At 29.7% G+C, this 15,224-nt stretch overlaps 1 protein-coding gene across 2 annotated transcripts in view; it reads left to right on the top strand.

Moving 5' to 3' along the window:
- The window catches only part of LOC110036457 (IAA-amino acid hydrolase ILR1-like 1), a 22,947-nt gene extending 10,103 nt beyond the window's left edge, over window positions 1-12,844 (top strand). The window contains exons 3-6 of one of the 2 annotated variants that reach the window (XR_002295230.1): window positions 11,005-11,319; window positions 11,410-11,538; window positions 12,036-12,507; window positions 12,600-12,844. Coding sequence is in view for 1 of the 2 variants with exons in the window: in XM_020740906.1 (XP_020596565.1) it covers window positions 11,005-11,319; window positions 11,410-11,538; window positions 12,036-12,455 (864 nt within the window). In the remaining variant the exon portion in view is untranslated. Of the gene's footprint in view, window positions 1-11,004; window positions 11,320-11,409; window positions 11,539-12,035 lie in introns of both variants that reach the window. The other variant, XM_020740906.1, reaches the window with a different exon arrangement.
- Window positions 12,845-15,224: the final 2,380 nt, after the last annotated feature.

Below are 15,224 nucleotides of genomic sequence, written 5' to 3'. Positions count from 1 at the left end.
GTATTTTTTGATTTTCATCTTTAATACATTTTACTTGAGTTAAATCTTTACTTTTCTTTTCTCTTTGTTTGGCTAGTTTATACATATATTTTTCACCCTCCTTAGTATCTAATCTATTATAAAGATCATTAAAAGCAGAATTTTTAGCATCACAGATTGTTCTTTTAGACTCCCTGCGAGCCGTTTGATATTTTCTCCCGCTCTCTAAGCTTTTACATTTTAACCAATTTTTATAACATAACTTCTTATATTTTATCTTTTCTTGCACATTATTATTCCACCACCAACTATTTTTATTTGTAAATATTTTTCCCTTTGATTCTCCAAGAACATCTTTTGCTACATGTTTAATAGCGTTTGTTACTTTATCCCACATCACATTTGCTTCTTCATGAATATCCCAAATTTTGAAATCTTGAATTTTACTCATAAAATTAATTTTATTTGTATCTTTTAAGTTTCTCCATCTAATTCTGCAATGATGAGTCCTAGTATTTTTTATTTTACAACTCTTAATCTTAAAATCTAAAACTAATAAACGATGTTGGGTATTTAAATTTTCACTTGGAATGACTTTACAATCATTACAATCACGACGATCTCTTCTTCTCATAAGAAAATAATCAATTTGTGTTTTATTAGATCCACTCTTATAAGTAATAAGATGTTCATCCCTTTTCTTGAATAAAGTATTAGTAATAACAAAATCAAACGCTAAAGCAAAATCTAAAATAACTTTACCTTCTTCATTAGTTACTCCAAAACCGTAGCCACCATGAATATTTCTGAAATCTTCTACCACTCTACCGACATGTCCATTTAAATCTCCTCCAATAAAAATTCTTTCTTCAAGAGGTATCATTTGTATTAAGTCTTCTAAGTCATTCCAAAATTTATCTTTAGACTCTGTATCTAAACCTACTTGAGGAGCATAAACACTTATAATATTAAAAATCTTAGTATCAATGATAATCTTAAGGGCTATAATTCTATCACCAACTCTATTAATTTTTACAACATTATCTTTCAAACTCTTATCTATAATTACACCTACATCATTTCTAGTGCGACTCTTATCAGAATACCAAAGTTTAAAACCTAAATTATCAATCTCCTTAGCCTTTTCTCCCACCCACTTAGTTTCTTGAATACATAAGATATTAATTTTCCTATGAATCATAATATCAACTAATTCTATTAATTTACCAATGAGAGATAAGAGGATTCATTTTAGCTGAATGTTGTAATTTAGAAAAATTTACTACTAATCCAGAAATTTTAGGATGAACAAACACAAATAAATATAATTTTTCAGAAAATATACAAGGAGCTATACGTATCAATTAAGTTATTTCAATAAACGAACTTTCGGAAAATGAGATAAAAGATTTAGTTAATGCCTTAACTGAACATCAATGTATGGATATACCTACACATACTAGTTACTCATCTGTTTAGACTCATTACTCATCCAACGAACCTATGGGATTACCCTCTTCATCAAATACTAACAAAGCTAGTACAAGCCAAAACACAAGTTCTTATCTCCGTTATCTACCGCCTAGTGTTAGACGTAATTCTACATTCAGAAATAAAACAGAATCTTGAAATGAAGACAACATATATGAACCCATAAGCAGACATGGTATTTATTTAAATATAGATTGTTGTAAAAATATTAACGAAAAAATTGATAAGTGGGTAATAGAAAATAGCTTAGCCATATATAATTATAATTTAAAAGAAGTCTTTGGATTTTAGAAAATACACTAACTGGAATTGCAAAAAATGGTTTCTAGGATTAAATAATAATAAAAAAACAAGAAATCAAAAATACTTATATATCAGAAAGAACTATAGGAACACCTGAAAAATGATCAATTATATCTGGAGATTTTATAAAAAGTAAATTTTTAGGATACAAAATTAGATACCACACCGAAATAGAAAAACTAATGCATCAGTCAAATATAGCAAAACAGAAGATAACAACACTAAATATCTACAATATCTGTTATTTAAAAAATATAGTTGTGAGTATCAAAAATATTTTTATGATATTCTAGTTGATGACCGCTCATTATATTTAGATATCTATTTTTATAAATTACATGAACTATATAATATCATTTGGAGCCAAGAATTTACAAAAGTACTTCAGAATGACATTACTTTAGGAAGTCGAATATATTATGTTTTAGAAAAATTAGCTGAAGCATGTCAGCATATAGAGTTACATAAACAAAAAAAAAACAAAATAAACAATCATTATGTTCTGAAAACTTTGATTTTCCTCAAAGATGGGATTGTTCCTCTTCCCATAGCAAATGCAATTGTCCTGCAAAAAACAAAAAAAAAAAATCTTTAAGAAGAAACAAAAAAGACATTTTAATCCGAATAAAAGAACTTTTAGAAAAAAAATAATAATATAAATAATAAGAAAATAAGATGTTGGATTAGCAAACAAGGACCTTACGCTAATAAATGTCCCTAAAGAAGTAAAATAAGTCACGTAAAATCAGTAGCCATCATTGAAGAAAATAATTTAGAAACTTCAAATTTTCTGACATTGAAATTGATGAAGAGATTTATCAATTATCTGAAATCGAAGACAATTTAATAAATATAAGTTATTCTGATACTGAAATAGAAGAATGCTTATATTCTGATTAATGGAAGAAAGCTCTGAAATATAATTAATGACAATTCAATCGAATATGAAAGACATTATTCTATCTGAAGACGCCTACAACAAAATAAGAAAAAGAAAATTATTTTTAGGAACAAAAGATTGTTTTGACATGCCCATATTTTTGTGAAAAAGATCTATTCACTATAGTATTAGACAAAGAGAATATCAAATAGATATAATTAACACAAAGGGAAAAACCAAAATATATTTATACAACCAACAAATAAAAAGACAAGATTTAAAAACAATAAAAATCCCAAAAAATATAAACATTTATTTTTTTGTGGAATTTAAATTCTAATCAAAGCATATTTTCGAAAGGGTATTGATAGCCCAATTACTATCTGGATATACGATGATAGAGTTATACACTGTAAAAAAGACGCTTTGTTAGGAGTTATACAAGAAAAAATTATGTTATCAAATCTTAATGTTTAATTTATACCCTGATTTTGTTGTCAGTATAAATGATAGACACCTTGATAGATCCCTAACATTAAAACACAAATTAGATAGAGTCAAATTGAGAGAAGGTAGTGTTATCTATAACTTTACATATAAAACTCATATGCGTATAGTAATCAACACAATATAGTAGCATTTAAACCGCATACTGACCCAATCCATCTAGACTACTCTTCTCTCATATAAGACAAACTATACAGCCCGAAGAAATTAATGAGTTAGAAATCACACTGCCCTCATCTAGTCTACTCCTAGATTTTGAAGAAGATACTGACCCAATCCATCTAGACCACTCTTCTCCCATATAGGACAAACTATACAATTTGAAGAAATTAATGAGTTAGAAAGCACACAACTCTCATCTAGTCCACTCCTAGATTTTGAAGAAGATAAAAATATTGGTAGTCAGCGTTATTCAAAACTAACATATCTAGAAAATAATAATTTAGTTTCCATACAAACCAGAAAATTTTTAGATACTAATAAGTCTGTTCTCCTTAGACCACCCCTAACAATAAAAGAATACAATAACAATCAGTTATTAGTTACTCGTTTTTACATTTCGCCATAACAAAAATGTAATATCCTACTAGACACAGAATCACATAAATCACACATTAATCAAGACTTAATACCAAAAGATTTACAAATATTAAAAGACAAACCCTACATTTATCAGGATTATTTAGGTCAAAAACATCTTTGTACACACGAAACAAATATAATTTTTGGATTTTGGGATATAAGTTACCATAGATTAGACTTTCAACACTTATTTCTAGCAGACGATAAAAATTCAAATTATATTTAGTCGGAATGGATTTTCTCCAACATACAATTACATTTACACATGGAAATATTAATATAGATAATTACATAATACCACGTTTCATAATAATATTCAAGTATAACTATATATTCCTATTTACGAACTTACTCTTATACACGATTTATGTCATTCATACCAATCTATTCACAAGAATTAATACTAGAAACATTTAATGGTACCCGAACTATAAATCGGTATTGGATCAATCAATACTTTGTAATACAATCCGTCCTATTAATACACAAAAATTATGGTGTCTATCCGACAATGGTTTTGATATAATTATAAGTAATAATTTCTTTAAATCATTCTCATCATTTACACAAATTGATAATGACATCATTCTAGTAAGTCCTAACAGTTATTCATTAAACTGTCCAATTATACAAGCACCTCAATTTCACACTACCATACAATTTTTCCGTAGTCAACGTGGTGATTATCCCTTTGATCAAAACTTGAAAAATTCATTCCCTCATTTATTCAATAATCATCTAAGTATGAAAACTATAACCACTCCTGAAAATTCTAAACTTAATGAGTTACGATCTTTTGCTAATCCGTTATTTAAACAATCATTTTAAGAAATTCGGTTACAATTTTGGAAGCAAGACGAACCTATAGCTAAAATAGAACCAATTAACCCTGTGCTTGTTATAAGAGTTAGGCCCATGAAATACACCTCTGAAGATAAGAAAGAATTCCAAATTCAAATTAAAGTCCAAATTATGAAATTGAAGAAGAGATTTATCAATTATCCGAAAAAGTGGTTATAGTTTTCATACTTAGATGGTTATCGAATAAATGAGGGAATGAATTTTTCAAGTTTTGATCAAGGGGATAATCACCACGTTGGCTGCGGAAAATTGGTATGGAGTGAAATTGAAGTGCTTATATAATTGGACAGTTTAATGAATAACCGTTAGAATTTACAAAAATGATGTTATTATCAGTTTGTGCAAATGATAAGAATGATTTACAAAAATTATTACCTAGAATTATATCGGGACCATCGTCGGATAGACACCATAATTTTTGCCTTTTTAATAGGATGGATTATATTACAAAGTATTGATTGGTTTAATACTGGTTTATAGTTCGGGTGTCATTAAATGTTTATATTATTAATTCTTGAGAATAGATTGGTATGTGTGCTGATATTATGCATTTTTTACATACTGTTATATCACTTCTAGTGTCACATAAAGCGTGTTTAGGGGGAAGTTCATAAGTAAGAGTATATAGTTCTATTTAAATATAGCTATGAAACCGTATTACGTGGTATTATATAATTATCTATATTAATATTTTCTTTTGTAAGTGTAATTATATGTTGTTGGAGAAAATTCATTCCGACTAAAATATGATTTGAATTTTTATCTTCTGTTAGAAATAAGTGTTGAAAGTCTAATCTATGGTTGCTTATATCCCAAAATCTAGAAAGTATATTTGTTTTTTGTGTACAAATATGCTTTTGACCTAAATAATCCTGATAAATGTATGGTTCGTCTTTTAATATCTGTAAATTTTGTATTAAGTTTTGATCTATGTGTGAATTATGTGATCATGTGTCTAGTAGGATATTACATTTTCGTTCTGACGAAATGTAATAACCGTGTAAAAACGAGTAACTAATAACTGATTGTTATTGTATTCTTTTATTGTTAGGGGTGGTCTAAGGAGAACAGACTTATTAGTATCTAAAAATTTTCTGGTTTGTATGGAAAGTAAATTATTATTTTCTAGATATGTTAGTTTTGAATAATGTTGATTGCCAATATTTTTATCTTCTTCAAAATCTAGGATAGACTAGATGAGGGCTATGTGATTTCTAACTCATTAATTTCTTTCGACTGTATAGTTTGTCCTACATGGGAGAAGAGTGGTCTAGATGAATTGGGTCAGTATGCGGTTTAAATGTTACTATATTGTGTTGATTACTATATGCATATGCAGTTGTAAATGTAATGTTATAGACAACACTACCTTCTCTCAATTTAACTCTATCTAATTAGTGTTTTAATGTTAGGGGTTTATCAAGGTGTTTATCATTTATATTTACAACATAATCAGGGTGTAAATTAAATATTAAGGTTTGATAACATAATTTTTCTTGTATAACTCCTAACAAAGCGTCTTTTTTAGAGTGTATAATTATATCATCTTATTTCCAAATAATAATTGGGCGATCAATACCCTTTCAAAAATATGCTTTGATTAGAATTTGAATTCCACCAAAAAATCAATGTTTATTTTATTTGGGTTTTTTTATTGTTTCTAAATCTTGTCTTTTTATTTGTTGATTGTATAGAGGTATCTTGGTTTTTTCCTGTGTGTTTATTATATCTATTTGATATTCTCCTTGTTTAATACTATATTGTATAGATCTTTTACACAAAATATGGGCATGTTAAAACAATTTTTTGTTCCTAAAGATAATTTTCTTTTTCTTATTTTGTTGTAGGCTTCTTCGAATAGGGTATATGTCTTTCATATTCGATTGAATTGTCATTAATTATATCTGTTTCAGAGCTTTCTTCCTTTAATCAAAATATAAGTATTATTCTATTTTATTATCAGAATAACTTATATTTATTAAATGTCTTCGGTTTTAGATAATTGATAAATCTCTACTTCACTTTCAATGTCGGAAAAATTGAAAATGGGTTCTAAATTATTTTCTTCAATGATGACTATTGATTTTACGTGGCTTATTTTACTTCTTTGGGGACATTTATTAGCGTAAGTTCTTATTTGCAAATCCAACATCTTATTTTTTATTATTTATATATTTTTTTTCTAAAAGTTCTTTTATTCGGATTAAAATGTCTTTTTTGTGTCTTCTTAAAGAATTTTTTCTTTTTATTTTTTGCAGAACAATTGCATGCTATGGGAAAAAGGTACAACCCATTGTTGAGGAAGATCAGATTTTTCACAACATATTGATTTTTTATATTATTTATTTTATTTAACTCTAAATACTGACATGCTTCAGCTATTTTTTCTAAAGCATAATATATTCAGCTTCCTTAAGTGATATCATTCTGATGTACTTTTGTAAATTCTTGGTTCTATATGATATTATATGGTTCAAGTAATTTGTAAAAATATATGTCTAAATATAATGAGCGGTCATTAGCTAGAATATCATAAAAATATTTTTGATGCTCACAACTATACTCATTTAAATAACAGATATTTAATGTTCTTATCTTCTATTTTGCTATATCTGACTGATGCTTTTGTTTTTTTATTTCAGTGTGTTATCTAATTCTGTATCTTAAAAATTCACTTTTTATAAAATCTTCATATATAATTGGTCATTTTACAGGTGTTCCTATAGTTCTTTCTGATATACAAGTATTTCTGATTTTTTTTTTATTATTATTTAATCCTATAAATCACTTTTTTGCAATTCCAGTAGTGCATTTTCTAAAAATCCAAAGACGTCTTCTTCTTTTAAATTATAATTATATATGACTAAGTTGTTTTCTATTACCCACTTATCGTTTTTTTCGTTAATATTTTTACAACAGTCTATATTTAAATAAATATCATGTCCGCTTATGGGTTCAGATATGTTGTCTTCATTTCTAGATTTTATTCTATTTCTGAATGTAGGATTTCGTCTAACGCTAGGAGGTAAATAACAGAGATAAGAACTTGTATTTTTGCTTGTACTGGCTTCGTTAGTATTTGATAAAGAGGGTAATCCCATAGGTTGGTTAAATGGAGTGTCAGCAGATGAGTAACAAGTAGGTGTAGGTGTAGTAATAAGTTAATGTTCAGTTAAGACATTAATTAAATTTTTTATCTCATTTTCTGAAGGAGAATGTTCATTAAGTATAACTCCTTATATATTTCCTGAAGAGTTATATTTATTTGTGTTTGTCCATTCTAGAATTTCTGGATTAGTAGTAAATTTTTCTAAATTACAACATTCAGCTAAAATTACAGGTGTGGCTATATTGCTGTTCAATATTTTTTGGTTTTGTCCTAATTCGTATACATTAGAAGTACTTTCTGTATTTGGCAATTTTTTATTTCTAGATTGGATTATATTTTTAATTAGTTTTATTTTTTATAATTGGTTTAGGTTTAATTCCATAGATTAACCAATTCATTAGATATGCTTTCAGAATAGAGTCCTAGATCAACTTGTTTTAAAATCATATTACTTATTATAATCCATTCATTTGTGTTTCATAAGAGAGATCTTATATGAAAAATTTGTTCTTTTGTAAATACTTCTTCTATTTTTTATATCAATTTAGAGTAGTTCACAAATTCTATTGAATTCTTGTTTGAGGTAATTTTTATTCAACGTCAAGATCTTCAATCATTGCTTTAAGTTTTTCAAGAGAGATCTTATATGAAAAATTTGTTCTTTTGTAAATACTTCTACTATTTTTTATATCAATTTAGAGTAGTTCACAAATTCTATTGAATTCTTGTTTGAGGTAATTTTTATTCAACATCAAGATCTTCAATCATTGCTTTAAGTTTTTCTATTAGTAAACATTTTTTTAATTCTTTCTCATTTTTCATTTAATGTTCGTAAGAATTCATAAATTCAAGTATCAAAATGTAATTTATTAACTTTTTCATCTTGCATATTATTTGGCTCTCATACCATTTTGTAAGCTCTTGAAGGAGTTGAATTTTCACCTACTTTTATTGAATTTCGTTCAGGAGTATTTTTTAAATTAATTATTTTTTTTTTTAATTTGTACAGTATCTCTTATATTTTTCTAATATGATTTTCTTTAATTGTCGTAATCTTATATCGAATTCTTCAAATTCTTTTTTTCATATTTAAGAATTTCTTCCTACTCTTCTGTCTGAAAGATTATCATAAAGTATTAGGGTCCATTATGCTTCTGCATGAAACTTTAAAATCATGTAATCTTATTATGATATCTACATATTCTAGGGTTTGACCTTAGAATCTCCGGTTCATCTTGCACCTTTCTCTATGGTTTTCTAGAGAAAGTAAAGACTACAAGACCATGCAGGTCCATACAGACGACAACCTTATGCAAGTACTTCGGAGATTTAAAGCACAACATTAGTTTCTTTCATACCCTATGCGTAGCTAGAATAGATAAAAATCATGATAAAACAAAACATGTTCTCAAACAAACAAGCAGAGTATAATATTCATTAATACTTAAAAGACAAACTTACAGGCATCGAGCAGGAAGAAGATAATTAGCCACAAGGGCAAACACACATCTTTATCTTACAAGAGGAGAAGAAGAAGAGGAAGAAGAAATCTTGACTAACTCTGCCCCCATCAGAAGAAGTTCTTTACTAGTTCATTACTATGTCTTAAATTTATCATTTAATTTACATCATTAGTGGTTTTTTTATTGAAGTACTTAAATTATCTGCCCTTGGCGCACAAATCCTTTGAAGGAAAAGCTAGAGACTATTGCATCCTGGTATATATAAAATTATTGAAGTACTTCCGAAAATTTGATTCTTGCATCCTGGTATATATAAAATTTATTGAATAATTTCAATTTTGTGTGCTACATTAATCAGCAGTATTTGGAGTATATACAATACAATTTGATATTATGCTGTTATTATAGCTTAAATTTTACAAATTAAAATATTCATTTAACCTAATATTCCATTACTAGGTAAAGCTCTACCACAATCGCATAACGACTAAGAATTCTTAGTTGACAAATCATGTTTTGGTTTAGAAGCTCGGCTATTTTGCAATGATGATTTTGTTTTCTATATGCTATTTTTTTTAATTTAAAAATAATATTTGCTTGTCCAAGTTGAAACATTTCATTTACTTAGAAAGTGAACAAAACCTGTAAAGTGATTTTGGGACTTTCTGCTCTTTAATATATTTAATGTGAATCTTCATAATGTTACTTTTCCCTAGAAATTTTCAATTATTGTACATTATTTCTTATGATTTTTTTTTTTCTTTCAAGTTGTACTTTTAAATTAATATCATTCTTGTATTTACCTATATTTATTCATTTCAGTTAATTTTATATTATAGTGTGTCCGATTAGAACTTTTAACTTCTGTCTAGTTGTCCAACCAAAACTTCTGCAAAACCTCTCACTATTCAGTCCATTCCATATTCCTTGTTGATTTCATGCATCTGATCGCCATAAGTGTTTTCTCCCTGTCAACCTTTTTAATATTCTCTTTGATCTGCTTTGAAAGTTGTTCATTCGTTTTTTTTTTCTTTTTGTTAAGGCATTGTTGGCAAACAGCAACGTGTCTTGGAAACTCTCACATTAAATCTAAACTGTTTTTGACTTGTTTTTGTTATTATGTTGTGCCTATTGTGTTGATCAATTTTCATTTCAAAGCTCTCAATTTTCACTGATCAAACTCGCCAATGAGTTTGCCGGGGGTGGGGGAGGAGTGCTTTGCCACCAAATTTTTTTTTCTATAACTAGTGCCTCAGCGCTATACCAGCAGCGCCCAAGCATCGATCTAGTAGCGTCCAACGCCTAGAAGACTTTCCCGCCATGCCCAGTCAAGTCTTAAAACCCGAGAGTACGGCATTGCAGTGCCCGGAAGTCAGTGTCCTAGTGCTCATTAGAGCGTTGCAGTGCTGCCATCACAGCTTCCCGACGCCACTAACCGACTCTGGACAATTTTTCACATAAAATTTTGGTTTTGCAAGTTGGTAGTGGTTGATGGCGATTTTTCCTTGTGCAGAGGAGAAGAAATAAGTATCTTTGAGTTTTCAAAGTGTAGAGAGGCTTTAGGTGGTGTTATTTGTATGATTCTCATTGTTTTCTTCATAAGGGATTTCTTGATGAGGTGTATCTCCATAGTTTTTTTTTGGTTCTTAGGTTTCGTCACGTTAAATATTGTGTTTTCTATGATTTTCTTGTTTTGAGTGTTTTGTACGAAGTTTTGCTTTGAATCACATGAATATGTTTCTGCAATTCACATATTCAAATTAAATTTATATTTATACGCTCTACGGTTACCTTTATAAAATGGAATTTTCATGTGCTTCTTGCCACAGGGAACAGTTGTGCTTCTTTTCCAGCCAGCCGAGGAAGGAGGCGGAGGAGCAAAGAAAATGATTGAAGCAGGGGCTGTGGATAATGTTGATGCTATCTTTGGTTTCCATGTTACTACTGATACTCCAATTGGAGTAGTGGCATCCCGTCCTGGGCCAATTATGGCAGGGAGTGGGTTCTTTGAGGCCGTAATAAGTGGAAAAGGAGGCCATGCCGCCATTCCACAACACACAATAGATCCAATAGTAGCTGCATCTAATGTTATTGTTAGCTTGCAGCATCTTGTTTCTCGTGAAGCTGATCCTTTGGATTCTCAGGTATTCATCTTTCACTTTGCACCTTTTTTGAAACTTCAAAATATTATTTTCTTCTATAAGTTTGACCCTTCTGTAAATCTTCAATTGCAGGTGGTGACTGTTGCAAAATTCCAGGGAGGAGGTGCTTTCAATGTCATCCCCGATTCTGTCACCATTGGCGGCACTTTCAGGGCCTTTTCCAAAGAAAGCTTTTACCAGCTCAAGCAACGAATTGAAGAAGTATGTATATTTTCAACTCCATCTTTGTGACCCTCATAGCATCTCCTTCATCAAATTTATCTGGGTTTGATGCAGACCTGAAATTGACCCGACTAGAAACCGCTTGACTCAAATATTAAACACGTCAGAAAATCGAACCCAAACTTGACCCATCTTCAATTTGTTGACTCGAACTCGACTCGTATAAACCATTTAACAAAAGATATAACAATTATTCGTGGCAAACCAACATCGATTTTGAGTCCATTTCAAGGTTGAGAGGTTAATTTCAAGTCAATTTCTGGTTAATGGGCCAATTACGGTCAATTCGGTTGGCACGTCAATTTGAATCCTACCTAAAGAATTAAATGGGTTAGAATTCTTGACCCAAACCCAACCCAAAAATTATTCAGATGGGACCCAGATTTTTCAAAATGGGTTCGGATAGAATTGGCATGGTTTTAATTTTTGAAACACCTACTGATACTACTGATTCACTTATCATGACAACACACCAGGTGATAGTGGCGCAAGCCTCAGTGCAAAGATGCAGCGCGACGGTGAACTTCCTCGAGAAAGAACGGCCATTCTTTCCTGTAACAATTAACAATGAGACCCTCCATGCTCACTTCCTAAAAGTTGCAGGTGAAATAGTAGGGCCTGGTAATGTTCGCGATAGGCATCCAGTTATGGGCGCAGAGGACTTTGCCTTTTTCACCGAGATTGTGCCGAGAACATATTACTACTTTTTGGGAATGCAAAGTGAGTCGGGGGAGCTCCTGAGGCCCGGCCACTCCCCATATTTCACTGTTAATGAGGATGTATTGCCATATGGTGCGGCTCTGCATGCTTCCTTGGCTCAGCAATTCTTACTTGAGGCTGACCTTGCCCTGCAATCTCCATCACATGCCCACAGTTCTTCTCATGATGAACTTTAGATGATACTCCTCTTCTATCGCTTGTTTTGGTCCACATGCGATATGAAAGAAGGTACGGCGTTTTAATTCGGTTCTTAAGGTATTCTGGAATTAGGAGGATCTAGCTGCTGTAAATTTGATGTAATATTCGTATTCTGTAAACAGGAGGACGAAAATGATAGATGTGAACATGTTTCCTCGGTAATGTGAATTTCTTGTGCGCCTTTTCAGCTTGATTGAACTTGGATTTTTATAGCGTGCGGCTTCGTCCTCCGGTTTATAATATTAGTAGGTGAAATTATTAAGTGCAGATTACATATAGAAGATAAAGTGTTCGCATCAATGTATTGCTGTTCCTCTAATTGTTTGTAGTACACAGCTATGTTCTGCAGTTTGGCGGAGAATATATATCTATGTATGTGTATGTGTGTGTGTGTCTATATATATATAAATTGTCTAGAAGCCTTTTTCTTTTTATATATATATATATATATATATATATATATATATATAAATATGAAGATTTAATATATATATATATATAAAGAAAAAGGCTTCTAGATAATTTACCTACTGTTTAAGTAGAGTTTTACTAAGTCAATAAAAAGAGTTTTTTCTTCCTCGAGGGATCAACACTTGGAGAATAAGAGATACTCCTATATTACTTGAAACGATACGTGCACTTGCGTAGTATCCTTAGTATTTAAAATTGAATTGTGGAGAAAAATAAGAATTATTTAATTAAAATTGAAATAATTACACACTAAACTTGCACAAATTGTGTTCATGGGATCACTAGCCTTTTAGAGAAATTGTGGTTGAATCGATGACCACTACCTACTAAAAGAAAATAGAAATTATGATGAGCACCTTTGTTTGTGATTGTGGCTCAAAGCAGAGTTAATTCCATATAATTAGGGGTTATTTTCCAAGGATGCACTTAAAGTTTACTTTTTTTGTTGATAGTGGCACATGTGGCTCCTTGTGGAAGAATAGTTTGCATTTTTTTGAATGCAAGAAAGAGAGCGGTCCTTTAAAACATTTAATAGAAAAATACCTTGCTTGAATTCCTAATGACTATTGTCTTTGGTGTCACGAAACTATACATAGAAAAGGTGGACTGGCAGACTTCACTTTTAAGAAGTTACTGATCCTGAATTACTGCTTATATGCAACAGTATAATAATAATTTTGATTATATTTTTCACTTATATTTCCTTATTTTGAAACAAAACTAAAAACTTGATCCTGAAGAAAAATAAGAATTTAACTTTCAATTTATATATATTGGGATACTACGCAAGTATGCGTATCGTTATCAAGTAATATACGACTTTTTGATTAAAACCTGAATATTGAACCTACAGGGAGATTATGCAATATGCAATTTTAGAAACTTTTTATTTTTAAAAAGACAATTTATTAAACTAAAGGTGATTCTTGCAGTAATGAAAATTTGAATATTTTTTATATTTTCAATATTTTGATAGAACAATAACAATTTAAAAAGATAACTAGAGTATTTGCAGAAGAAGAACACTAAAGATAAAAAATATCATTCTTCTTATCATAAATCAGTAATAAGTAATAGGAATTCTGTTGTGGAAGTATGCAAATTGTGTTGCGTCAAATAAGAATAATAATATTCCTTACCCTTACTAGAGATGCTATAAAGAACAATGACTAATTTAAAGTTTGAATAGTCCTGAAGACCGTATGATAGTGAGTACCTACAGAGGAAATTAAATGAAAGAAATGTCCTGAGTTAACCTTACAGCGGAAGAGTATAGAGCAATTAAATGAAAGAATTGGGGGATTAGAATGTAGAAATGATTATGATAGTGAGTACCTACAGAAGCATTCTGACTTTGAGATAGATTACTATGAAGCTCAGGCCCGACACTACAGAGGTGAGCCTGATGTTACTTTTCCTGAATGCCCCGGTTATACTAAGTATCAGCCCAATCCACCTGCTGACCAGGGAGACAAGGATATAGTATGGGATTTTGATATATTATAGTGATTGATGTACTTTTATTTTGTGATTTTGTGATAGAGATAGATGTTTGTTGTTTGTACTTTCATTTTATTGTCTATTTTATTTTATGTTTGCATAAGTGTTTAGTGTTGTAGTTTAAAAATTGCATTTGTAGTTGTAATAGACTTTAATTAGTACTTTGTAAAATTGTAATGTGATGTGATTTTTTTTTTTGCATTGTGGTGTATTTGTAGTTGTTTTTATTTAATATTGTGATGTGTTAGTGAAATATTGTGTTTGTATAATATTTAGTTTTGTACTTATTTCCAAATTTCATTACCCAGCAAATTCTCTAATGATTTATATGTATAGGAAGCTCTTAATATTACAGACCAGTTGAAGTAAAATTTTGAGAAGGAACTGCAAAAATTTCAGAATGATGAAAATGCCTAAAATACTAAGGTATGATTTATATTTAGAATCTTTCTTTCCACCTGTATCATTCCATATTGAAGAATTTAAGTTTGGGGGAGAGAAGAAAAAGATTAACTGTTAGATGTTCTCAATTTAAATATTTTCAAAAAATATTAATATGATTTTTTTGTAGTGAATTTAATTCAGATAACTATATTTTGTAAATATTTAAATATTATGGTCGATTTAAAGGAAAATTTTTGTAAGGAAAATTGATTTTGTAGATTAAGATATTTAGTATAAAAGAATAAGAGTATGTTAATTATTTAAAGTAAAGAAAAGTATATTTTGAAATATTAAGAATCTTAGAAATTCATTTGAGAAGAAAAGATTGGGGC

The sequence above is a fragment of the Phalaenopsis equestris genome, unplaced genomic scaffold, assembly GCF_001263595.1.
Source record: "Phalaenopsis equestris unplaced genomic scaffold, ASM126359v1 Scaffold206884, whole genome shotgun sequence".
Taxonomy (NCBI): Eukaryota; Viridiplantae; Streptophyta; class Magnoliopsida; order Asparagales; family Orchidaceae; genus Phalaenopsis; species Phalaenopsis equestris.
Note: the sequence above shows the minus strand (reverse complement) of the source record. Positions and strands in the feature narration are given on the sequence as shown.